General features: G+C 43.7%; 1 protein-coding gene across 8 annotated transcripts; it reads right to left on the bottom strand.

Annotated features, from left to right (window-relative positions):
- Positions 1-331: 331 nt before the first annotated feature.
- LOC144499196 (paired box protein Pax-6) lies at positions 332-24,250 on the bottom strand. 8 transcript variants are annotated; one of them, XM_078221302.1, is made up of 12 exons: positions 24,238-24,250; positions 19,790-19,844; positions 16,905-17,035; positions 16,435-16,476; positions 16,078-16,293; positions 15,117-15,282; positions 6,561-6,719; positions 5,885-5,967; positions 3,357-3,507; positions 1,444-1,559; positions 1,194-1,344; positions 332-417 (listed from the first exon to the last, which is right to left on the bottom strand). In XM_078221302.1, the coding sequence occupies exons 2-12, from the start codon at positions 19,797-19,799 to the stop codon at positions 332-334; spliced, it is 1,311 nt and encodes a 436-aa protein (XP_078077428.1). In that variant the 5' UTR covers positions 19,800-19,844; positions 24,238-24,250. The 8 variants fall into 8 exon arrangements, with proteins under 8 accessions (XP_078077428.1, XP_078077430.1, XP_078077431.1 ...); XM_078221304.1 differs by lacking the exon at positions 16,435-16,476; XM_078221305.1 differs by lacking the exons at positions 16,435-16,476; positions 24,238-24,250 and adding an exon at positions 14,338-14,340 and having other exon boundaries at positions 19,790-19,799.
- Between the last annotated feature and the right edge of the window lie 1,204 nt (positions 24,251-25,454).

The raw sequence follows: 25,454 nt of genomic DNA on the forward strand, positions 1-25,454 counted from the left end.
CGCCTATGTTGACCATGACGTCTTGTGAATCATCCCATGGCCAACGTGTGTCAAATATCCATCGAGCCTAGTTGTTCTTTAAACACACAGAAATGCCCATTTACAAATAATACACCGAGTGAAGAATTTCAGTGGGGGAAGGGGAAAAGAACGTTTTGTTCAATTGACTTCTCACGCCGGGCACCACACAAGTCCACTTGGGTCTTCTCAAAGTGAGTGTAACGGGCGCAGTCCCAGAACAAAGTATACCTTCAGAATCTCCTCTCAGAAACAAATACTGCTGGGCATCCGACTCGCCAAAGTCTCTCTCTCTCTATCCGCTCTCCCTTTTTTACTGCAATCGGGGCCAGTACTGAGACATGTCCGGTTCGCTTCCTGGCACTTGAACAGGTACAGATACTCCGGGCGAAATTAGTCCTGGGAAATCAAATCAAAAGCACCATTAAAAACACGCACGCACAAAAAATAATAATAATCTTAACCCTACTGCTTTTACTTTATTTTGCACGCAATGATTGTGTTATTTATTTAAAATCTAATTTTACATCAATAACAATGATGTTGTTGAACGAGATAAATTTGAAATCCCTACAAAAACAAAATCAGAAGAAAAACACAAGTCTTTATTTATTGCCGGTGAGTGACAATTCCCCAAACAGTTCCAAAAAATAATAATAACTTGTTTATTTGCATGACTTGAGCGCTCCGGTCCTCAGAGGCTTTGGGAATCGTTAATAATGTTTGCCGCACTTGTGTTAAAAGCCCTGTCGCTATTTTTAAGCCGCAAGGCTCACAATTGACTCGGGCGGTTGCAGAAATGCAACACTCCTGTTTTACCTCAAATGCGCACAAAGTAGATTTTGAGGACTGGTGATCCGATTGTCACACTTTGTTCAGAAAAGGGCATATCTTGCAATCTCCAAATTCAAATGGCCGCTTAGTGCCTCGCCGAACACGTTATCTATTAATATCCATTGATGATTCAATATCAATGCGTGTGTTTTTTTCCCCCCCAAAATGTTCATTAAGGGTTGAGGTTTTAAAACGGTCGAAATGAGTGGTTAATACGAATAATCTTCTTAACAGAGATTGACTCGGTGAGAAATAGGGTGAGCAAGTGGTCCACTCAAATGTGGCTAGTGCTGGTCTAACAGGCGCTGAAGTATTTGCGGTGGGTCTCCTCAAGGTCTTACCTGTGGATGTGGCCCCCGAGGTGCCCATGGACTGGGGGTTCATATGTGACTGCATGTGAGGCGGCGTGTACGTATCATAATTGCGTCCATTAACTGACGGGCTGTTGGGCAGCATACAGGAGTAAGACGGCGTTTGGCTGGACACCGGCGACTTTTCGAAAAACAAATGGAAAACACAAGATCCGTTTGTGCATGCCGCAGAGAAAGCATTTAATGGCTGTTGATTCTGTTTGCTCTGCTCCATACTTACTTGCATAGACAGGTTGTTTGCCATGCTGAAACTGGGCATCGGTGGCAGTGCGCTGTAAGTGTTTGTAAGGGATGTGTCTGCCCGACCCAGCATTGCACCTGTGGCAAAAGAGGACACTGAAAACAGAGGAAGCGAAACTATGTTAGAGGCAATGGTGAGGGACAGGACGTCAGACTGACAAACCAATGCATTAATTCGATTTAATTTAACACATTTAACCCAGCATTATCCTAAAGAGGACGGGTGGTTTGGTCATTGGACATTCCCCGCCACCCCTGCCCATCAGTTGTCACTATATCGGGTCTCTGCCTGGTGAATGTGGCCAAACGTAGGAACAGAAGAGTGGCCATTCGGCCCCTTGAGCCCGTTCTGTCATTCAATTAAACCGTGACTGGCTTGTGACTCGCCCCTTTGTTCCACGGCTCACTATTCTCTCACCCAGCAATGATCTAACAATTGATCAATTTCATTTTTAACATTGTCAGTTACCCCCACAACGCCCTCGAGCTTTTCGAGTGGTGAGTTCCAGATTTCCTTTGTGTGAAATCACCCCCTCAGTAGCCTTGCTCGAACCTTAAACCTTCTTGTTTTAAAAAAAAAATCCCTGCCAGAGGAAAGAGTTCCTCTCTATCTACCACACTGACTGCTTCCATCAACTACATGTTGAAATTTGAATCCATAATTTCCCTTTGCCCAGTCCGTGTTCAAGTCACTGCCCTTTCTCTGTGGTTTAACGTGGGGCCTGTCACAGCTAGGTCAGCCTGCTCTCCGCCTGAATGTCCATCCCCATGCTCTCCCAACCGCTGCAACCGGACAGTGGGAACTTTGACGATGCTTTTCTATCTCCTGACCAGCCGGGTTGGGGATCACCCGGTTCAGCGTTGATTAATAACACAACCAGGCATTTGTCTGACCCGTGCAACTTGGTGTTATAATACCCAACTGATTTAGCTATTAAACTATGTTGTCTGTATGTAGGTTAGGGGGTGGGTGGTAGTGGGATTCTGGAGGTGGCTCCATGACTCTCTGACGCATTGACAGTGACACATTTGCGGAATTCTCCGGCCGCGCTGGTCTAAGAGCCGGAAATTCCCGCCAAACTGTCAATGGGGTTTCACATTGTCCGCAACCCGCCCGCTAAAATTCCAATGGCGGACGGGAAGGGAGAATTCCGGCCCGCCGGATTTCAGCAACATCTTTCACATAGTTAATTGCACAGAATTTCAAGGGATAACATGATTCAATATGTATTGATAATCTGTCCTGTCCTCGTTACATGGCCTGACACAGGGTTAAATTCCCCAGAGGCAACTGAGGCCAATTTTTACCTTGATTTAAATAATAAATGAAAATAACTACCTCTTTTATCAGATAGTCCTTACATTAAATCACTGTTAAAACATACTGGGAAAACTCCGGCTGAGAAGGAATGCATCCTATTAGCCCTGACCCAATTAAGACTTTCAATTCCACGCAGAACATATTTCTATTCTTATGATGCCCTCGGGGGCCTGGGGACAAATGGGCCGCAAAAGCAGATAACATTTTAACATGGTCGCTTATTGTAATCACTGCACTTTTCGGTTCTCGGGAAATCATCATTACCGAGTCTTGAGTATTCAATTTATTACAATTCTGTTCATGGCGGACGTTCAACCTTCTTATTAAACGTGCGTTGATTTGCCAATTAATAAAACATTAGCCTCAATATATCTGAGGGGAAAATGCTGTAACTTTCTTGTTCTCTTAACTCATTCCTCTTTTAATGAGTGCATTATTTTTGTAATTCTGTTATTGATTATATGCCGGCTTCAGTAACCCCCCTAGCCCCCGCACACATAGGCATTTCTGACCATATTTCTGTTGTGCAGCCTGGAATAAGCCAGGGATAGAACTCGGCGCGTTGCCCTCACCGGGAGTGGTGGGCTGTGGAATGGGTTGATAAACACTGGTGCTGAAACTGCTGCTGATGGGGATATGGCTCGGGGTGTTGCTGGCTTGTCGTCTTTGATTCCTCAGCTTTTCTTCCCGCCTCCACTTTGCTCTTCTGTTGGAAAACCAAACCTGCAAAAGGAAAAGTGGAGTGGGAGGGAGAGAGAGAGGTGAGTTAATGTCAAACTTAAGGAAATAAAAGATTTGCCTCATTTAGCGCCTTTCTCCTATTCTTTTTTGTAGTTGCTTTTATAATGCAGGAAACGGGGCCCGAGTCAAATCCTGATCCAGGATCTGAGCTGAGCTTTACAATGCAGTGCCGCACTGTTGCAGGAGCTGTCTGGGACCAGTCCGCACGGTCTCGCGGCAAGGTGATGGTGACCAGACACTCTGTGCTGTTGGTTTGGGTGTAAATATTAGTCAGAGCTGTCTCCTCTTCTTGGAACGGTGCATTTCCCCTCAGAGGGCAGGCATTTGAGTTTAAAAGACTCGTCCAAGACAGTTCCTACGACAGTGCAGCACTGCACTGGAAAGCTCGGCTCAGATCCTGGATCAGGACTTGAACCCCTTGACTCATGCCAGACTGCTACCAACTGAGCCTCAGCTGCCAGATCCAAGGTTTTAAGTGCACTCACTGCGTTATTGTTTGCTTATTCTTTCAGGAGACATACAATCCCTAGAGGGGCCATTCGACCCATCGAGTCCGCACCGACTCTCCCACAAAGCATCTTACCCAGGCCCTATCCCTGTAACCCCAAGTATTTACCCTGCTGAGCCCCTAACCTATACATGTTCTTTGTTGATCTTATGTTGAGATACCAAGGGGCAAATTAGCATGGCCAATCCACCTAACATGCACATCTGTGGGAGGAAACCGGAGGAAACCCACGCAGACATGGGGAGAATGTGCAAACTCCAGGCAGACAGTCAAGGCCAGAATTTAACCCGGGTCCCTGGCGTCGTGAGGCCCCAGTGCTAACCACTGTGTCACCATGCAACCTTGGGTGTTGCCATGGGTGATGCTGCATTTGTTGCCCATCCCTAATTGTCCTTGAACCAACTAACTTGCTGGACTATGACAGGGGGCAGTTAAAAGGGCATTGCTGTGCGTCTGGAGTCACATGTAGGTCAGACTAGGTAAGGACGGCAGATTTCCTTCCCTAAAGGGGCATTAGTGAACCAGATGGGCTTGTTCAACAGTCAACGATAATTTCATAATTTGAGACTAGTTTTATATTCCAGATTCATTCATTGAATTTAAATTCCACACGTCACCTTGGTGGGATGCGAATCCTTGTCTCTGGAGTGTTAACCTGGACCTCCAGATTACTCGCCTAATTACATTACCGTTACATCATCATCGCCCTTGCTATATTGCAAAACAACAATTCACACACAATGTCCTACAGACAGCAATATGAGCAATTCCAGATCATTTTTTGTGATGTTGTTTTGAGGATAATTATTGATCAGGAAACCTGCAAAACTCCCCTCCTCTTTGAAACAGTATCAAAGAATCATTAACATCCAGCCAGAGAGATCAGGCGGCAGCTGGGTTTATCATTGCATCTCAAAAGAGAATGGTACCGCAGACACTGCTTCCACTGCTGCACTGAAATGTGAGCCTAACTTTTGAGCTCAAGTCACTTGTGGAGGATTTGAGTCTCCGAGTGACTCAACTCTTTCAGGGTAATCTGTGGTACTCTCGAAGTTATAGATTCAAGTACCGCTCCAGAGACTGAGCACAAGAGTGTACAAGTGAGGAGGCTTTCAAATGAGATGTTAAAGAGCCCAGACCCCTTTCTAAGGTGGACAAAACATCCCATGACACTATTTGGAAGAAGATGAGTGGAGTTAGCCCCGGTGCCCTGGCCAGGATTTCTCCTGCACCCAACATTAGAAAACCAGGCGATCTGGTCATTATCTCACTGCTGTCTGCCAGCGCTTGCTGTGTGCAATTGGCTGCCGCGCTTCCAACATTATAACAATGACCGACTTCAAAAGTACTAAGATTGGCTCTAAAGTGCTTTGGGAACCTTTTGTGATCATGGAAGGTGTTATCTGTAGAAATGCAAGTTTGTTTTGTGTAGAAGCGAGAGCGCTACCAACTGCGCCTCCACAACTAAACGAAAAGACTATTGAGAAAGCTGTGGATAAATGCTTGAAAACGAGCTTTTAAAAAAAGTAGGATGTTAACAAATTTGAGGTTGGATTTCTGCCTGTGCAGTCCAGTTAATAGGCACTCCAGCCTTGCACAGTGTGGGGTTCAAATTCGCATCCTATATTCTGGCTCAAGTCGATGGAAAGTCCATTTCTTTGTGCAAATCACCGACAAAAATTGACACGCAGTTCAAAAGTTATTGAAGTCTCAGAGTAAAGAAATTACCAAATAAAGTCTTGCATTTATCTAGCTTACCATGCGTTGGAAACATTCCAAAGAGCTTCAAGTGTTTTTTTTTGCAATGCTGTCAGATTAACTCGTTGAGTCACATTCAGAAAGATGGTTTACCTGTATCCTAGCTTCCGGGAGATCTATTTTGGCCGCTAATCGTTCTCTGGCAAACACGTCGGGATAATGAGTTCTTTCGAATTCTGGAAGAGAAAATTCTTTGTTGGTTGGTACGAAATTGAGATCTCCAAGAGCCGAAGGTCGCACTTCTCTCAATCTGGCTCAGGCTGGTGTACCTATTCTCGCCCTCTTGTCCTGCACTCCCTCTCATTCACTCTTCCTTCCTTGCCCTGTTTTCCAGGATTTTGCCTGGCCTGGAGGGTTTTAGCTATGAGGAGAGGTTGGATAAACTTGGATTGTTTTCACTGGAAAGACGGAGGCTGAGGGGCGACCTGATAGAAGTCTACACAATTATGAGAGGGTAGATAGGGTGGATAGTCAGCGGCTTTTTCCCAGGGTGGAAGGGTCGACTACAAGAGGACACGGGTTTAAGGTGAGAGGAGGGTAAGTTTAGGGGAGAGGTTTAGAGGAAAATGTTTCACACAGAGGGTGGTGGGTGCCTGGAACGCACTGCCTAGGAGGTGGTGGAAGCAGGCACAGTAGCAACGGTCAAGGTGTATCTTGATAGATACATAAACGGGAGGCGGACAGAGGGATAGAAACCACATGGGGGTAGGCTTGGTCGGCCAAAGGGCCTGTTCCTGTGCTGCTTTGTTCTTTATTCTGGAATCCTTACCTTTCTCCAGGGCCTCGATCTGCTCCTGGGTGAAAGATGTTCTGTTTCTCTGCAGTTTCCTTTTGAGCTGGAGTCTCATTTGTGCTTCATCTGAATCGTCGCTGTTTGAGTTGATGGAGTTTGTATTTTCGCCGCCTCCTTCCTGTTGCTGGCAGCCATCTGGAGCATGGGCAGAGGAAGTAGCAACACATTAAAAAGGCTCTCGGCTTCCTTTAGGGACTAACTAAGTCAATGGGAATATTAGTCCCAATAATAACTCAGGGCACAAGTAGACCATTCATTCATAAATGTGCTCGAGTTTCGCAAATGATGTAAAACAAACTATCACTGAATAGTCTGTTCAAAATGCAACCCTAATTTAATGGCCCAACCTCTTCTGTAGTCTTGTGTCCACCATTAAATGTTCAAAAAGATCAAAATGTTGAATTTATTGAAATATTTCATCCCCATTAACTGATCTTGTTGTTACTTTTAATTGTATTTCATTATAATAACCCGCCCCCTCCCCCAACACAAACCATTCTCTCTGCTAGCATAGTCTATTTGGGCCGAGTGACATGCCATATATTCTATGCCATTTGCAAGTAACCAACAAACAAACCGCTGATTGAATTTTCTTCAATAAAAGTGACCTGAAGCTGATAGATGGGGAAAGGGACAATGAAACTTCAAGCCTCCATAAGGAGTGCACCATGTTCCTTGGGCACCGGCTCGCAGGCCTGGCGGTGTCACTGGAGCCAGGTGTGAAACCACTTGAAGCAGATAGATTCACACCACTTTGTTTGGCACGGGGCGCACATTCAGTGCGAAGCCGCCCTTTAAAAATAGCCAAGCCATTTTGGAACCTCTAACAACTTACTAAATTTGGCATAGGGTCCTGGTGAATGTTGGGATGAAGCTAGTCTACCTTGCAGTAAGCGTTGGCGTTGGGGTCCTTTGGTTATGTGTATTGGTCATGCTAAATTCTCCTTCAGTGTACCCGAACAGGCGCCGGAGTGTGGCGACTAGGGGATTTTCACAGTAACTTCATTGTAGTGTTAAAGTAAGCCTACTTCTAACACTAATAATAAACTTTAAACGGTTGCTCTCAATGGGGGAGGGGTAACCAATCTAAGTCCAGCCTGACCATTGCCCTGTTCAGATACTATGCAAGCAACGACCTGAAAGTGCCTCTATAGTGGAACCGTGAGCTTAGAGTTTCCTCTTCACTCCTAGTTATTCCTAGAGATTGCTCTGCTCGTGGTATCGAAAGTTTGACTTGTTAACTTTCTAGACTGTACATTCCAGAAGTTCGAACTCCAGAATTTCTCCATTCGTTGATTTAACCAGAATGTTGTAATGAAAGCTCATAATCCTGGCCCCTAGTTGCTAAGCACGGGTGCAATTATATCATCAGTAATAACAGCCTATAATTTTCTTATATTTAGAAGAAACCGCTGCTCACTACTTGTGATACACAAGTACTTAAAAAAGGAACAGAATTTGTGACGAGTGCTGTAATAAATTCAGAGCCGATGCCCGGTTTGCCGAGGAAGACCCCATTCTCCAGATGCCAGGTCCCACTACCAACGGGGCAACGAGTGGGCAAACAGCTGATCAAGTCTGCAAGAAGTCTTGACTGTCAGCATACACTCCACATTAGCAAACTCTTGCAACAATGCAAGCACAGTCCTGCAAACCTCTGTCAACATTGCAGCTGTGATATTTTTGCCAGGTTTATGAGATAGCAATTTTCATCTGATTAGTGGTGGGTCGAATCCCCTTAAGCGCGATGGTAACCCAATGAGAATGATTGTATCGTGTGTCTTTCGGATCAATAGTTTACGATATCCCCCACCCCGCCCGATATCCCGCCGCCCCCCCACCACCCGTTTTGTTCTTCCTCCAGAATGTTGAGTTGATCGATGTGATCTAGCTCTTCTCTGCCTGTATTTAAAACGTGGCTCCCTCGGAATTTATAGAAATCTGTTTGTCAGCTGTATTGTACCACTCTGAAGATTAAGGAATTTCCCTTAAAATAGAGATTTTTGTCCATCTTTCTAATCACCATATGGGCGTTTTTTTTCATGTCTATTGCAGTGGCCGCCAACACTTGAATAGCCTTTCAGGCGCACAATACCAACAGGGGACGGAAACTATTAAAGTCTCAGGCCAGAAGGTTGGCAAATTTTCGTGGGCAGAATTTTGAGAATACAATCGCTGGTTATCGCGGGAAGACAACAAAAGGATTCTCTCCAGGCAGGCAGTGCTCCACATTGTCCCACAATGACCACAGTCAACAGACTTTTCAGTGAAGTATGTTAACCTTTGTCCGACGCTATCATTAATCACTGTCCTGTGAGTTGGACTGTTCAACGCCATTTAGGCTTAAACATTCTATAGGAGGAGAATGGACCGAAGCATTTGGAGGGGCAGTGTGAATGGGACTCTATTGCACTGACCTGTTTATACAACGAAAAAAAAGGAGAGAATCTCACTCAGCTCAGATTCGAAAATAAAACCTTCACACGCAATGCTGTGGCTCTCCCTTTAGAACATTATTATGTCCATTTTAGCTGCACCGAATTAAAGAGCTAATCTATGGCATATTATGGCCTTTGACGACGCCAACTATCTGCAGTTCTCATTGTTTCCATTTTTGCCCTCCCAAGCCTATGGACCCGTCTGCTGGGGAATGTGGAGCCTGCACATTATCCTAGACACGATTAAATGTTTTTTTTAGATCTCGAATTATTTGCTTTGACTATCGATCTGACTACAAGAAAGTCAGACGCGCTTCTGTTCTTCAATCGAATTTCTAACCACTGGCCCCAACTGGCCGATTTCCTCTGACTAGTTGGTGGGGCATCTGCTGTTCTTAACCCATTGCCATGTCTAAACATTCCCAATCGCTCCTTCGGTTTCCTTTCTAACCGCACACTGACGCTACCAGTTCTGCTCGGTGTGAACCAAACACTGTGGATGTACAGTCGGGAATGAAGAAGGCCAACACTCGAAACAAAAAACAAAATCTGCCGTTAAACGAAAGAGCCCTTTAGTCCAAATTGAATACGGTAACGAATCTTGCGTCTTATGTTTAACATAACGCCACGAGTCAATGTACAGCTCAGTTCTGAAGCATCCCATCTTGTTTTATATTATATTTGAAAACAGGTGAACGAAAACCCAACAATATTGTCAGTCGCTTCAGATAGAAGCCTATTATTCCTGAGTTGTCTTTGATAGAAAGGGTGTACAGGAATTTAACACACACACACACACAAACAAATGACAGACAATTAAGTTATCTTTCTTTTATGTCTATTTTAGGGGAGGGCAGTTCGAAATCTCTTAAAGAAGCAATTGAATGCCCCGGTCCCTGGTGCTGTTACTCCTAATCCGTAAAGAGAAGGATAAATGTGTGTCCTATTATCCCACAGCCAGACCAACTGACGCTGGGGTTAGGATTTGTTTTCTACAATAAGGCGCTGGGAAATAAAATCATTCCTTAGTTTCTTAGTGTCTTAATCATTCACGCGGAAAACAAGCAAGGAGATAGCAAACGAATTGCGGCTCTTTGCAGCCTTCCAGCTCAGACGAGGAACGCTTCTGCCCTACACCACAAACCTTATGAAAGGGAAAGTGTCTAAATCCTATAGAAGGCTTTAGCCATATAAGAGGGTGGAGAAAAAAAACTGTCACCGCGATCCTTAAAACCCTAATTCGCTGGAGAATGCCCCACTCCCCTGATTGAAGGGTAGGGCTGATAGAGATGTCTCTCTTAGACTATTGTCAAGGCTTGATACTTGGTATTATTTTTTCCCGCAGCTGCCTGACATGAATCAGCTTGAAACCATATTCTCCCTATGAGACCTAACCCTGACTTGTGCATCGAGTAATGGACTTTTAAAAATCTGTTCAAACATCCCGGCACGAGGTTGGGGGTGGCGGGCTGTGTGGCGGTGAGGGAAGGGGAAGGGAGGGGGGTGTTGGATTGGGAGTGCGGAACGGTTGGGAAGAATTCAGAAACTGTATAGATATTGGGAAAGGATTCCCGCTAATCGTTTGGGGGATATATCTGCTGTTTTACTGGTCAAAGACAAAAAGGCTTATAGACCAGTTAGCACACTTTTCGTTCACACTTTTAAAGCAATTATTGTCTCCTCGAGTTATTCCATATGTTTCAAAAGAAATATGGAATTAAATCAGACTTTCTCCCGTTTCCAGTGGTATCACTTGCACGATTTGTTTAGCTAATTGGGATAAAGCTTGGGAGAACGCCCCTGAGTCCCTTGTGGATTCTTTTAAAAGTTCGTTAGCGTTTTATTTACGGAGAGCTGCAGCGAAAAAGAACCATATTAATAGGTTTTGTTTTTACTCTCTGGGTCTTAACGGGCTGATTGGCCTCAGTCACTCAGACATAACAAATGTTATTTTCACCCAAGTGTCAAACGCATAACTTGGAAATGCGGGTGGAGGCAGCTGGTCAGAGGGGCAGTACATAACATAGTGAATAAAGGAAATATGTCAGGAAAAGCCGAAAGAAGTTTCCTGGTAATTTGTCGTTGGCTAATAAGGTCTTTACAAGTTTGTATTTTCCGATTATTTCAGTGTCTCTGTGACGCAGGTAATGGGTCAGATTACAACTTGGGTCCTCCGCTTTCCGAGACAATTTAACAGAGCAAATTACTGTTGGAAGAGTGTGCGATTACGCGTTTGCCTATCGCTGGTGCCATCGCACAGTAATAAATAAAGTTAATGGTCAAAACTAATATTGCAATTAAGATTGAGATTTTTAAACTTGTATGGCTTTAGGTTTCCTATCGCCCCGCCTAAATTATACTTTCCAATTCTGATTTAGAAATTACCGCAGAGTAGATGATATGATGTTATTTCCGCTGCAAACTGTCCGCATGCAACATCGCTCTACAATACAATCCCGCAGCTTCAGACGAAGACTTTTGAACGGACCTACCTCATATTAAGCTGATTTTTCCCTACACCCTAACTATGACTCTAACACTATATTCTGCAGCCTCTCCTTTCCTTCTCCCCATGTACTCTATGAACGGTATGTTTTGTCCGTATAGCGAGCAAGAATGCTTTTCACTGTATCCCAATACATGGGACAATAATAAATCAATTAATTTCGTGAATTCAGTAAACAAAGACTCGCACAAATACAGGGCCTTTCGCTGCCCCAGGATGTCCCAAAGCCAATGAGGTACTTTTCAAGTACACGTGGCAGCCAATTTGTGCACAGCAAGCTCCCACAGACAGCAATGTGATCATGACCGAATGATCTATTTGGGGTGATGCTGATCGTAATAGAATATTGCATAGTGCTTAAAATTGAGTTATCAAGAAACTCAATTGAAACGGAAATGTTTATATGGCAATGGAGTGAGAGGGGGAGGGTGGGACCAATCAGATTTCTCGATCAAAGAGCACGGGGCTAGGCAGGACGGGCTGAATGGCGTCCTCTTGTGTTGTTTGATTCTATCGCTCTAACTCTGTCGTGCCTGCAAATATTTGTTGTTCTGATTTTTATTTTGAATCCAAACAGCAGACAGTATGTTGTGTGGCCCGAGTTGACAGTCGCTCATTAAAGTCTGTCAGAAACGGTGCATTTATTAAACAACAATCAAGGGTCCGAATGTGGAGCAGTCAAAGCTCGACATGATTCCGCCCGCGGCCTACACGGTCCCAACCATTCAAAGCAACTGTCAAGAACATCCCACCTCCACTAACATCATTACCGTATAATTGCAGTAAACAAGTTTGGATTTCGCGAGCTATCCCTAGGGATTCCAATCTGCACGATTCACCTAAAATATCTAGACAGCCTTAACCGTCACTTCGAGTTAAGAGCCAAACGAAACAGGCCCAAATCCGGTTAAAAAAAACACATACAGCGTGGAACGAAATGGAACATCGAAACGATTTTTGGTCCACTATTTAAATAGCCACATATAGAATAAATACAATCTGGCCCGTCTCTTGCATCGAGAAATTGTAGTAACTTAAAACATGATTTGTAATCGCCCTTATCCAGCAATATATTCAAATTACGCCAGAGCACCTACTTTTGTATTCCCAGATTTAATTCTGGCAGTTACACAACAAGTCTGGTACAATCAAAAGATTAAAAGGAACACAAGCTTTTGAAATACAAGTGCATTGGATGTAAGTTTCAGCTATTGAGTTAATATTGGGACCTCGCTACCTCTCTACATTTAATACATAGGCCTATTCAAGGCACCCAGAAAGATATGACTGTACTGTTACATTGTCACACTGCTACCCAGTCACTCAGCAATGGTTGCATTCCCAGGTTTGTTTGTACTCTTACTGTGATGAGCGGAGAGTTAAAGTTGTTTAGAAGTTTGGACTTTTAAAGCGCCCTTGTGTTCCAATACACTCGTTGTTAGTTGTGTCGATGGCTTCATTAAGAGTGCTATAACAAGCTGGGGATATCTTACAGAAAGCAATGTGCTGCTGTGTATCTTTCTTGTGCCCTTCTTATATTGTTTGCTTCTCAGAAAGCTGACATGTCTAATTGGCAAGTGGTGCGATATGGTGTCCAGGGGTCTCATGTGTAACATTTCTACAGCTGTCTCCTAGAAGTAGACGCTTATTCATGTTGCTTAATGAGAAACAAAACGCTCTCTAATGAGCAATTACATAGCGACAGAATTGTTCCCATAACAAATTCTTGCGTGTGGCTGAAACATCCTTTGTACAATATATTCCGCGCACTGTTGCTGATTCTGCGAACAAAAAGCAGGTTGTGGACGGGACACCTCCTCCCTAGGCTGATGACTGTCACGGACAGGCTCACTAATGACACACAGGATACAGAAAATGATTCACTTGTCGGTCTCCACCGCCGCCCCCACCCCCCTCCCCCCCCAACCTCCACCCCTCTCTCCATCCCAGCCAGTAACATCACATCCAATTACACTGCAAATTATCTCGCTGCTATCGCGATAATAAACATGAGCTAACCTTAAACATGAACGACGTCAGCTGCTCGGTTGACTTCAAGTGAAGGAGGTTATATATAATAATGGAAGGTCTCGGGACCTTGTCCACTTGTATTCTTATAATAGCGGAATACGGTTGACCAAAAAAATATATATTGTACTAACTACTTTGTAAATTAAACGACATAAGAAAATGTGTTCATTGCCAAAATGAGTGACCCAGGCGTTGTTTGTTCTGAGTTGTGCTGTCAACATAGCGGGTTGTGTAGTTAACAGAAAAGCTTCCTAAATAGATTAATTTGCACCGACCCTCCTTTCTCTTGCCCTCTCTGACCATACTTGCAACTTCCTCAACCTTCAGCCGAATTGTTCAAGGTAAAAGCCACTGACCAGTGATCAAAATGTAATTTTCAACGGAAAAAAAATCACTTTACATTCCTCTTTGGCCTTTCCAACTGAATATTTCACTGGTCACTTTAACTACTGAACATTCACTGTTCTGCTGTTGGCTAAAGGCCGCGCTACTTGCAGCAATCATCATGAGATTCCCTGACTGAGGCTCAGCGCTGCTGCGCAGTTCAAGCTTGATTTTAATTGCAGGTGATGTCTTTTCTCCCCATTGATATATTAAAAGATGAAACTTAATATACTCTTGTAATTAACCAGACCTTTCGTGTTAGCTTTCACAATAATGATTATAAATTTGGAGCTATGTACCGTGGATAATCTAGTCACATTTTAACAGTCAGGGCAGTGGGAGCAATGATTTGTCCAATTTGGATGGAAAGGCATTTCCAACACTGGCCTCGCACCCGCTCTGCGGATTCTCGGGAGGAATGCTATAAACATGAGCCTCCATAGTTCTTGTCTGAACTGGAAGGTTGCGACAGGGCAGCACCCGTGAGATGGTTTGAACGATTCGCCTGAAAGGAACCGATTGTTATTCTGCCGAACACCTGGGGACGAGTTTCCCGAATTTAAGGTGTTGATGGTCCGATCGTCCCTAGCGCTTATAGCGGGCGCCCAGATGAATTGCCCGCTATAGGCGCTGGGCAGTTTCAGTGTTCTGACACGAATTAAACCTTGACATGGACAAAATGCATTCCTTCATGTGTCCCCTTGCATAGCGCCATTGGTATTTCGCATAGAAAAGACATCCTTTAATTGCGTCCCTAATGCTTGACTTCCTAATTTTCTCCTCTGATTCGCTGCTTTTTTAGATATTAGAATAAATTTAATTACGCAATTGTCGAATCTCAGGAAGGAAAGGATGGCAGCAGAGGAATCTGAACGCCTAACGCTTGACAGTCAGAGCAGATGACCAGCAAATACCAACGATACAAATGACCCATTGTGTCGAAAAGCTTTTTGGATAAAGTGCACCTGAACTGCTTGGTTGGTCTTTACCTTTTAATTTACTGAGATGTTCACCCTAACCCAGTGTGGGCAGTTTGCTAAACAACTGCCCAGAATCGCCGTATATCTCTGTACATCACATCTAACTACACACCCAGGAAAGCTTTCGATTGGATCATCCATCGGCCCGTTTAACGGCCGGCCCTTGTAAGTGTAGCCACGCAGTATCCCTTACCTTGGTTGGGTTGTCCTGGCACCGAACTGCCCGGATACCAGCCTGGCCGGGTACCCCATGCACCTGTCTGACCGTTCAGCATCCTTAGCTTGTCATACATCCCATCTGCTCCCATCTGTTGCTTTTCGCTCGCCAGGTTGCGAAGGACTCGGTTAATCGATGACACCTGAAAGCCAATCAGCCAGTCTTCTTAAATATCTTTCCCGCTCTTAAAGTGAACAATTTTCAACGGTGAAATTCACAAATGTGCGCGATAAATCCATGCAGTTGGTTGACTGAAACATAATCTGGCTGCATATGCAAGAACTATAATAATCTAATCGATATGGATTTAATCTTTGAAATGCATTTCAATTCAATCTCTGCTTTGTGCATATTGCGTAAAGACTTGACAATAAATGCGTTCACCTTCATTTTATATCAATAAGCAGAACTAAATAAAAGTAATCGTAAATATCAATAATCGTCTTTAATTAATATATACGCACATCAATTGTCTCAACCTTGGGATTGGAGTTACACCAATTGAATTCGTGCGTTGCATTAAGTTAAATGGCACACAACTCAAGAGGAATGTTGAAAATAATCGCAAGGATTGCAAAATCTTCCACACTTTCGCTGGATTTAAATAATCCCACTTCCTCTCATTGCATCTTTTAAAAAAATCTATCGGAGAGGATGGCAACCTTTATTTCAATCCTATTTTTAATGGCCAGAATCTAGGAGTTAAAAATCCACGGGAAATGTTCATTTGATGAATAATCGATGCCTGAGGGAGAGTATGTTTTGTCTCCATGGCTGCGATCTTCTTGATAATGTAATCACACATATGTTTTTTTGGGGGGTGGATAGAGGTGAAAAAAATGCTAGAGCAAATAGCGCGTTGTTTCTGTGAGCAGTCGTTAGTGGCAATAAATAAATCCTTCCCTCGGTTAAAAGTTAATTAAATGTTTGTACTTACACTTGGTATATTGTCGTTGGTGCAGACTCCCTCAGAGAGCAATCTGTCGCGAATCTCCCAGGCAAAGATCGACGGGCACTCGCGTTTGTACTGAGCAATCTTGGACACGACTTCAGGAGTCGCTACCCTTGGTTTACTCCCTCCGATTGCCCTGGGTCGGATGGATCCAGTTTCATAATACCTGCCCAGGATTTTACTAACACAGCCGTTGGAAACCTATCATTCAAGGGGGAGGGGGGAGAGAGAAAAAAGCAAATCTGTCAAAAAAAATTAGTTTTACAAAGAAAATGTTTTTTTGTGTTTGATAAGATATATTTATATCGATATATAAATATAGTTAAACAATGTTGAGCTTACTTTTCGATTATCCACTACTTGGACTTTTGCATCAGCATGGGTCTACAATACAAAAATATACCTTAAATGGCAATGGGAAACGTACCAATATTGCATTGAGAATTGCTGGCACGTGCCAAAGTTATTTTTTTTTAAAAAGTTTCAAACTTTATTTTTTTTGCATCAACATTGGGTCTACAATACAAAAATAAACCCTTAATTGGCAGGGGGAAATCTTACCATTTCTCAATCATTTCAAGATAATTTCTTGCTTTTGTTTTGCCAATTTTGAAAGAAATTACTTTGAAGGTACGAATGCAATTTTTCAGGAAGCATTTTTGGATTGTAGAGAACCCCTTCTAGAAAATGATTCAATCAGCTGATTGCATATGCAACGGTAACACTGTGACATCTGCATGCAGTTTCTGCTTTTTTTTCTGATCCATTTCCAATGATATCAAGCTACACTTATTAACGGAGATATTTGTTACCTGGAGGATTCTGGAGATATCGCAGGGTCTGGCGCCACTGTGAGCAAGTTCCACTATTTTCTGTCTGGTCGAATCGGGCAGTGGGCGACCGTTGACAAAAACGCCGCCGAGTTGATTCACTCCGCTGTGACCTAGGGGTAAAGTAACAGCGAACATATTCAGCAGCCGAGACGGGAAGAGGTGCGTCCAGTGTGAAGCCCGGCTCGCTCACAGTGCCCGTCCTTAATCCCGCCGGCGATCCCACTTGCAAAACCAGACCTGACCCATAAACGCGCCCCTCTAACTCGAAACACCAATCAACCCGGGGTACCTTACGAGCGAGAGCGTCGGGTGCGCTCACAAATCACCAAACCCCAGATAAGGGCAATAAACGACTCGAGCCAGACTTGGCGTGGCAGCAAATTAAGCCAACAGAAACAAGATTTTTTTTTTACTTCCAAACCCAATGAGAGGGCGCCCATTCGAGCAAGTAACAAACTGACAATGCAAGATCAACTGAATCCAATATTACAAATAACACGTAATCTTCCCGAAAGTACAACAGCTCTCCAATACACCAAAAAAAACAAGTCATTCTCTCTGCCTGTTAAAGACAGCAAAGGGTCAGTAATTGTAAGCTTATGGAGATTCCGAACCTGAAACTCAGGCTGTTAACCGTGTCCCTGGAGGAAGCTCCCGGCTTATGGAGAACCTGTTCTCCTCTCCCTAGGAGCGCCTGCTAAATTGGCTCCAAAAAGCCCAGCCACTTAGCCATAAATAAGCTCCGAATATAGGAGGGAAAATGATGAGCTTTGCTGACATTTGTCCCGAAAATCAAGCTAGCTGCTCGTCAACTTTGAGCTTAATTTCTAGAAATAAGCGGAAGTCTCCCTGGGTAGTGCACGGAAGGATAATTGAAAAGATCAGCCCCGAACACTTGTGGCAGGCTTGTCACTTTATGACACTGTTCCACTTTGAAAATCGGATCGTCACGACAAATAGTAGCATGATAAAACGTCCCTTTCTGTCCGCATTTGTATATCATTCATAGTGTCTCTCACTAAACTCATTACCCTTAAAGGACGGCTTCATTTTAAGGTTGCCTGGGGGCTAGGCGCGATCACGACGCCGGGAACGCGCGCCCTACTTAAATCAACACTGCTTAAAGATGCAAATAAAAAGCCAACCATTTAATTTTTTTTACTCTAAAAAAAATGCCAGGCCATTCAACATTTTAAAAAGCATATGCAGTACACATTCATAGTCCATTATCGTGTGTACGCTTGAAAACGTATTTGTTCATTAGAACCACCAGTACACATCCCCCCTTTAACTCACTTTATCCTACTCTGACACCTGGGCATTTATTTTAAATCAAGCCAACAACAAATAATGCACTTTTTTCCCCCTTGGGGGGAAATGTCAAAAGGACACTTCCGTGCTAATTTCTCACAAATTTGAAATACGATAGTTGCAGGTATGGTGATTTCTTTTTTAAAAAAAACATGATTCACACATCACACACCCAAACAGGACATCAATTCTGAAACAAGATTGGCATTCATGAACAACAGCAATAGGTGTGAACCTCTTAAAACAAAACCGCCAGTCCAGGTACCCGGAGCACTGACGCCCAGTTATGTGTGGGAGGATCGAGTTTCCTATCAAAAGGCACGGTATGCATTAAGCAGTGTACCTTACACAGGACTAACAAATGCTCAGGCCTTTACTGCACCTCAAACCCGCCCCTCCCCCACACTTCCACGTGCAAGTTTCCGGGTTTATTTTTTTCTCAAGAGCAGGACATGTACAAGCAACACTTTTTTTGGGTGGGGGGGGGGGGGATGGGGGGAAGGGGTTGGTTTCAGAAAGGTACATCTTAATCGCTGCACTAGTCTCTGTACTGAGGCGTGGAGGAATCGCCCAGTGGCACTGATTATGCGCCCTGTATTCTATTGCGAGTCATCTAATACGAAAACATATGGTGGCAATTTGGATGTTATACAGCATATACACCCAGGAGTTATTAGCACAAAGCGCGCAGAGCCCGCCGCGACCTTTAAACAAACTAAAGGCTTCACCCGAATGATATCTCCTCAGCAATTCGCACAACAGCTTACTCGATCATACACACACACACACACACATACACAACCTATTTCAATTAAACCCATTTAGGTTGAGCACAAGTATCCGAACTTTTATTTATATTTTCGTTCTAAACAATGCTGTTTCTGGGGAGGTTTCAATGTACTTTAGCAACTAAACACATTTTCCAAAAATGAAAGAGAAACAAATCAGTTCATTCTTTTTTAAACTTTGGGTGTGTGGAATTTGGATCAAATGCCTGCGATTAATAATCAGATAGAGAGCAAGCCCTGGAAATGAACAAAGACGTGCGCGCTTCTAAAGAACCACATTGGGGTTTTTGTAGTGGAGTTCGGGGACTGCGGAGATGTATAAATGAAGTGGTTCATACAGGGGGAAAAAAGGGCCCATAGGTAATCGACGTGATCACATCATTTTTTTTTCACATTTTTAGCAGCTGGCGAATTCAGGTGGTCATTTTACTTGGCGTTTAGCACCACATTCATTGGCAATAAATAGCTGGAAACCCTTCTTACACTCACAGAGAGATTACATCCCAGCAATTCTCGTGTTACATGCTAACGCTGAACATTGCCAGCGAAGGGCTGGCTATAGTGAAAGCAGGCGTGCATTTTATTATTAATTATGGAACCTGCATTATTCGGCCTTAACACTTAAAGTGCTGGAGAGAAGTTGGGGGGGGGGGGTGGGGGGTGGAGGGGGAGGGGGGGGGGTGGTGAGGGAGCGATCTCTTCCTGACACACTTGAATATTTGGCATTTCTAGGTGATTCAGAGAAATACACGAGGCATCACTTACTGTTCTGCATGTTGAATTGTTACACCAGAGTCCCACGTGGCTTGATTACTCTATTCTGATAGTAATAAAACTCTGCGTTAATCAGGGCGAAGTTACAGGCAATCAAGGAAACATCTACAATCTCTGAGAAATCTGACTCTAAAATATTCTTCAAATGGAACAATCTTAAAGAACCGATTAATGAATACAATACATAGGCGTTACGCAGAACCCGCGGGCGGACAAATGATATAAACCTTTAATACCAAAAACCATGACTTTTTTTTGGAACTAAGCGCTGCTTTGAATGTTCGATGTTTAACTGCGACTCGAATGCAATAATATTTGAAACTTGCCTGAACCCTGTGTTGACAGTCTGTGACCACGGGCATCTGATTGATACTAGTTAAAGTCTTCCCTCTATGGAAAAAAAAGATAAAACAAAAAAAAAAGTTTATTATGGCAAGCTGGCGGGCGCTGTCAGTAAATGTATTATTTGGTGCAGTTTCCTGAAACTCCCTATTTAGGACCAGAATTAATATTTATGGATTCGGTAACCACCGGTTAAAGGTGTTTGGTTTTGGGCCTGACGGGGTCGCTTAAAGGATGCCCAAGCTTTATGACGGGGACCGGCCCTTTTAAGCCGATGTCCCCATCTTGGGCAAAGTGTTCTCACCCCCAACTGCACCCCCCCCATCCGCACCCCTCCCCCCCCCCTTTTCCAATCCCAATCAAGACACTTTGAAGAAGCGTTAAGAATTTCCGCCTGAATTCTATCTCACATGGTCCACAGTCAAAGCAACTTAATTGAACTCAAGGAACTTTTTGACAGATGCCCGTCCAGGAGTGTTTTGCCAGCTTGCACGGCCTTCCATCTTCTTGTATTACAACATGTGGTCTGGTCCCATCACTGCGGATTCTTATTTGGGAACACTATGTTGTGATTGCCATTGCTCGGGAAATTGTCTCATTTTTCATCGCTTATGAATATGTTTTGTTCGCGGATCGTTCGTGTCTGGTGTAGGGCGGACGCCTTATTGTAAACATGATATTGCACCGTTGAATGTACTGTATGTTATTCTGCATTGTTTACTTGGGATGACTCAATAGTTCAATGGATTTTGAGAGGGGGGGGGGGGGCGGTGTGGGCGGGGAGAGGTGCCCATCCACAGACAAGGTTTTCTGCACACACGAAAAAAAAACTTCTGTACTGTATTCTATAACGTACTTTTGAACTTAGTTACTCGGCTAACTTTCTCCCTGCTCTTTAGATCCTCTTTTGCACTTAGGTATTCTGACACACGCTGTCTACCTCGCCTCACTGCTTAAAAAGTACTAGCGGGAGGGGGTCAACACTGATCGACAAAGGCTACAGAAAGTGAACAATGCTTTCTATTCTACTCACAGCCCAAACCCAGAGAGCAACACCCCCCCCCCTCCCCTTCTCTCCACCCCACCCCCCCTCCCAACCCACCCCCGGGTTCCCCAACCAGCAACACAGCGTCCAGCTAAACGTAGCGCACTCTTCAACTCGCACTCATTCAAGTTGGTTGGTTGGGGGGGGGAGGGCGGGGGGGGGGGGGGGGGGAGTGGACGGAGGGACACTTTCTGCAACATCGAATGGTGTGTAGAATTTTTTTGGGGGGGTTTTGTTTTGCTATTTCCCTCCCTCACCCCTCTCCTCCCCCACTCCCCACCAGCAGAATAAAACAAGTAATTTCTATTATGAGTATCTGGAGGTAATCATGTTGCTGGTATCGGGTTGTTAAGGGTTGTAAAAAGACACAACAGCTCCGCGGGGCGCTCAATTGCGAGGAGACAATTACAATAAAGGGTCTATTCACGGGGTTTGCTGGAAAAAAAGGGGGTACAATAACGAAATGGGCCAGCTTTCATTTCCTTTTACCTCTTTCTCGAAATAATTCATTCTGTTTCCTTCTACCCACCATAACTATAACGCATATTACACCCCCCACCCCCCACACTCCTCCCCGCACCCCTCCTCCCCAAGCAACCCCACTCTCACATCTGTACCTACATTCCTGGACGCTCGCTATACCTCCCTCCCCTCTTCTGTCTATTCATCACACACACACACCACCGGAAAATAATTTATAGACTAGCTTTGTTATCTATTCCTGCTCGCACACACACGGGGGAAAAAATAAACTTCAAACAAACACTTTCTCCCAGCATGTAGACTTCCCTGCGTAAATATTTACAACAGACTAGAGTGACTATCTGATTATCCTGAGGACTGGGCAGAGCGGGAGAAGCCCGGGCGTTTTAACTTTTCCTAACTGCAGCCAGCGGAAAACATCGCCAGACTTCCAGGAAGATCACTTGTGCTTTCTCGCTTTAAGGAAGGGCCGTGAACATGTGCAATTTTTTTTTTATTTTTAAAAAAATGCTTCCTTTTGACTGTGGGGCTTTTCGGCGGCAGGCAGCGGATATGTTTTTCTTATTACTGGGATTGCAATTTATGACTGAAAAGTTAACATGCCGTTTTACTGTCTTCTCACTATGCATTTAAAAAATATATATATATACGCATGCAAAGAAATTAGCAAGCGACCGCGTCCTGGTAGATTTCAGGAGTAGAATTTGAAGCCTGTATATTATCCTCACGCCTCCAGAGATGAAAACAAGTGCTGAACAAGCAGTTAAAGGCCCAGCCTAAGAGGCAATACTGTATCGTTCTTTATATCTGTGCTAATTATGTATGTATATATTATACTCGTGTATATATTAATATGTAAGTTTAACAACAGAAGACAAATCCACCGAATGCCATCTTATTGTATCTTAGTGCCGATTCCAAAGCAAATGTCACCTCGGCCCAGCCTTCGCTCAACGCCGGCCGAGACTACATGTCATGAAGTATTGAATTATATCTAAAAGCACGCCCTTGAATCTCACAATAACGCCTCTGTTCCATATTTCATTTTCAGACTTTACATCCCCCCACCCCAACTATATTCACATTTGAGATTTCTACCAAAAAGGAAATCGCAGCAAACTTCTTGTGCATTAGATAAACGTGTACATCTCTTTCCTACCTGCGCCGAGATTTCCCCAGTTTCTAACTGTTAAGACGCGAGCAGCCTGTTTATAAAAGCTCTCGTAAGTCCACAATCGAGAGAAATCTGCTCCGGTTCTTATTTTTAACGACCAGGACTTCGAAGATGTATTGACAATAAGGTGAGAGACGGCTCAATAATTTATTGCAATGCCGAGTAGTGAAAGCAATTTAAATCTTCTCGAGGCAGGCCCGCCTCCGTCTGTACTTAAACGTTAACTATCCTAATTCATTCCTGTCGCTGAGGAGAAATTTGATGCAATATTTTCGCTCCAAATGACGAGTGCTTATTAATATTCTTCCCCCCCCCCCCCCCCACCAACCAAATATATATCACAAACTGAGGTGTATCGTCACGTCATGCTCATTTTAAATGGCCATAAATGTGGGGGTTTATTTAGCAAAATGGAAACAAAGTTTGTGATACAGAAGGATCTTGGTTTGAAGCGGTGGGAATATATTGATCGAATGACTGGGAAGCCGAGCCGAGAAAGGAGCCCTCATTTCAATTAATTTGTGTTTTAACATGGACACATGAGGTTTGGTGCTAACTCGCTGAGCCCAATGGTTCTCGACAAGGTAAAGGCACTTTAATAACCATATATATATATTAAAGCCCTAATGCTTGTACAGAGTTCCACCCGGTGCAAAACGGCACTAATGAATCGGCTGATTGCTTAATTCAAACTGACACTATGCATCATCGGGTCATTGCATCTTCATCAAACAACAAGCTTTGGCCTAAAGTGACTTATTTTACTCTTTCTTATCATTAATAAACATCAACTACTTATAAACACGCAGAAAAAATGACATTAGACAAGCCCACATTACAGCATCTCAAACACATTGCGCGTCGCCTCCCAGGAACATTTGCCTAGAGGGGGGGAATGAGGTGGATTTTACTAAATTCTCTGGTGCATCGTTGAGAAAATTATTTATTTGAATGTTAAAGTCGAGGGATGCGTGGCCGCCGAATCCGATTAAAATTAATCTGTGGTCATTAATAAAAGTCAAACAGAGAATGAGCGGCTTGATGGGAACACACACATACAAAAAAACAGCAATCCACAAGTTAGGACCAGCGAATGGCTTTTAATGCAACGACCCGAAAATGGGCTGAATTTCCACTGGGCTTTCCTAAGGGCTGTACCTCTATATATGTGCCCCTTTAGAATTACCCGTTTGAGCAAGGCAATATTTCAAAATAGCACTCAAATGACAAAAAAATCTCGTTAAAATCCATAATCATGTTTCAGTAAATCTGAGTTAGACAATAAATCATAGATGGAAGCTAAAGGAAACTTATATTTCCCTTGCGATTAAGAAATGTCAAATAAGATGCCCAAAAATGCACTAAGTTAGATGTAAGGAAAGCAAATAAACTCACCTTTACGGGGCATTCTGTGTGTCAACACGTCCAGTAAACAGTTAAGATGGGATATGATGGGCGACTTTTTTAAAGACTTGCCAGTGGATTATAGTTTCTCCACACAGAGAGACACAGGGCAAATTCCTGCGAAGGAGACAGAGATTGACAATAAAATCTGCTGTCACTAAAGAGAGGGGGAGTTGTTGAAACACGCGGGGATGGGAAGACAAGAGAACGGGGGAGAAAGACAAGAGAGGAGAGACAGAGAGAGAGAGAGAGAGATAGAGAGAGAGAGAGCACACCTAGCTGATTGCAGATGGTGCTAGTTGGATTAATGTATGTCTGAATTCAGGAGGTGCGCTCGCCTCGCCTCGCCTCGCCTCCACTTCACTTCACTGGCCCATTAGCAGAGGGTGACCTTTGTCATCATCCGCAAGCAAAACACTTCCTCCCTGCGCCTCACCAGAGCGGGAAATGCACTCTTTCAAACCCACTAATCACTCCACACGGTTTTAGGCACCGCATGCAAATACACACAAATAAATATTTCCTTATGCAAAGTAAGGGGTTAGCGAGCATGCCGGGCCAGCGGGCACAAGGGAGAGTGCTCCCTGCTGCCTCCGTCCTCCCTGCCGGCTGGGGAAGGTTTGATAGATAGACTTGGCTTACATTTTAAAAAAACTTTATCACAGGATTCGGTCAAACAACACCAATGTTACATGCGCGACCATGTGGGGTATATGTACATATTATAAAGTGCTCCTAAATTTCCAAAGGGTAATCGTACATGAATTGAACATTTTGAGAACTTTAAGAAGTAAGAGCTGGAAGATAACTAATATATTAAAATGTGAGGATTCAATTGCTTTGATTACCACTGTGGATGAACCTAAATTAAAATGTTTTCCCCCCATCTCCACATTAAGATGACTTTTGTAAAGTAGTCAATTTCAATAGCTATGGGCGTATAATATATATTCCATCTTTAAAACTTTTATGGGGAAAAAACACAAATATTCCAGTCAATGAAGAATGAACACAAATTATCTATCCCTGTTAATGTTGTTCTAACTAAAGAGGAGAGATCCCTTCCCATTGACAGCGCCGATTAAATACACATTTACTTTGTGGATTCGAGGCTCTGGTAAATCGGTCTGAAGTGTCTGCACAGAAAACATTCACAAACCTCTCCCACGCGCCCTTTGTTTGCCCGATGTCTGTTATTAGCTTTTTTT

The sequence above is a fragment of the Mustelus asterias genome, chromosome 9 (genome assembly GCF_964213995.1).
Source record: "Mustelus asterias chromosome 9, sMusAst1.hap1.1, whole genome shotgun sequence".
NCBI lineage: Eukaryota > Metazoa > Chordata > Chondrichthyes > Carcharhiniformes > Triakidae > Mustelus > Mustelus asterias.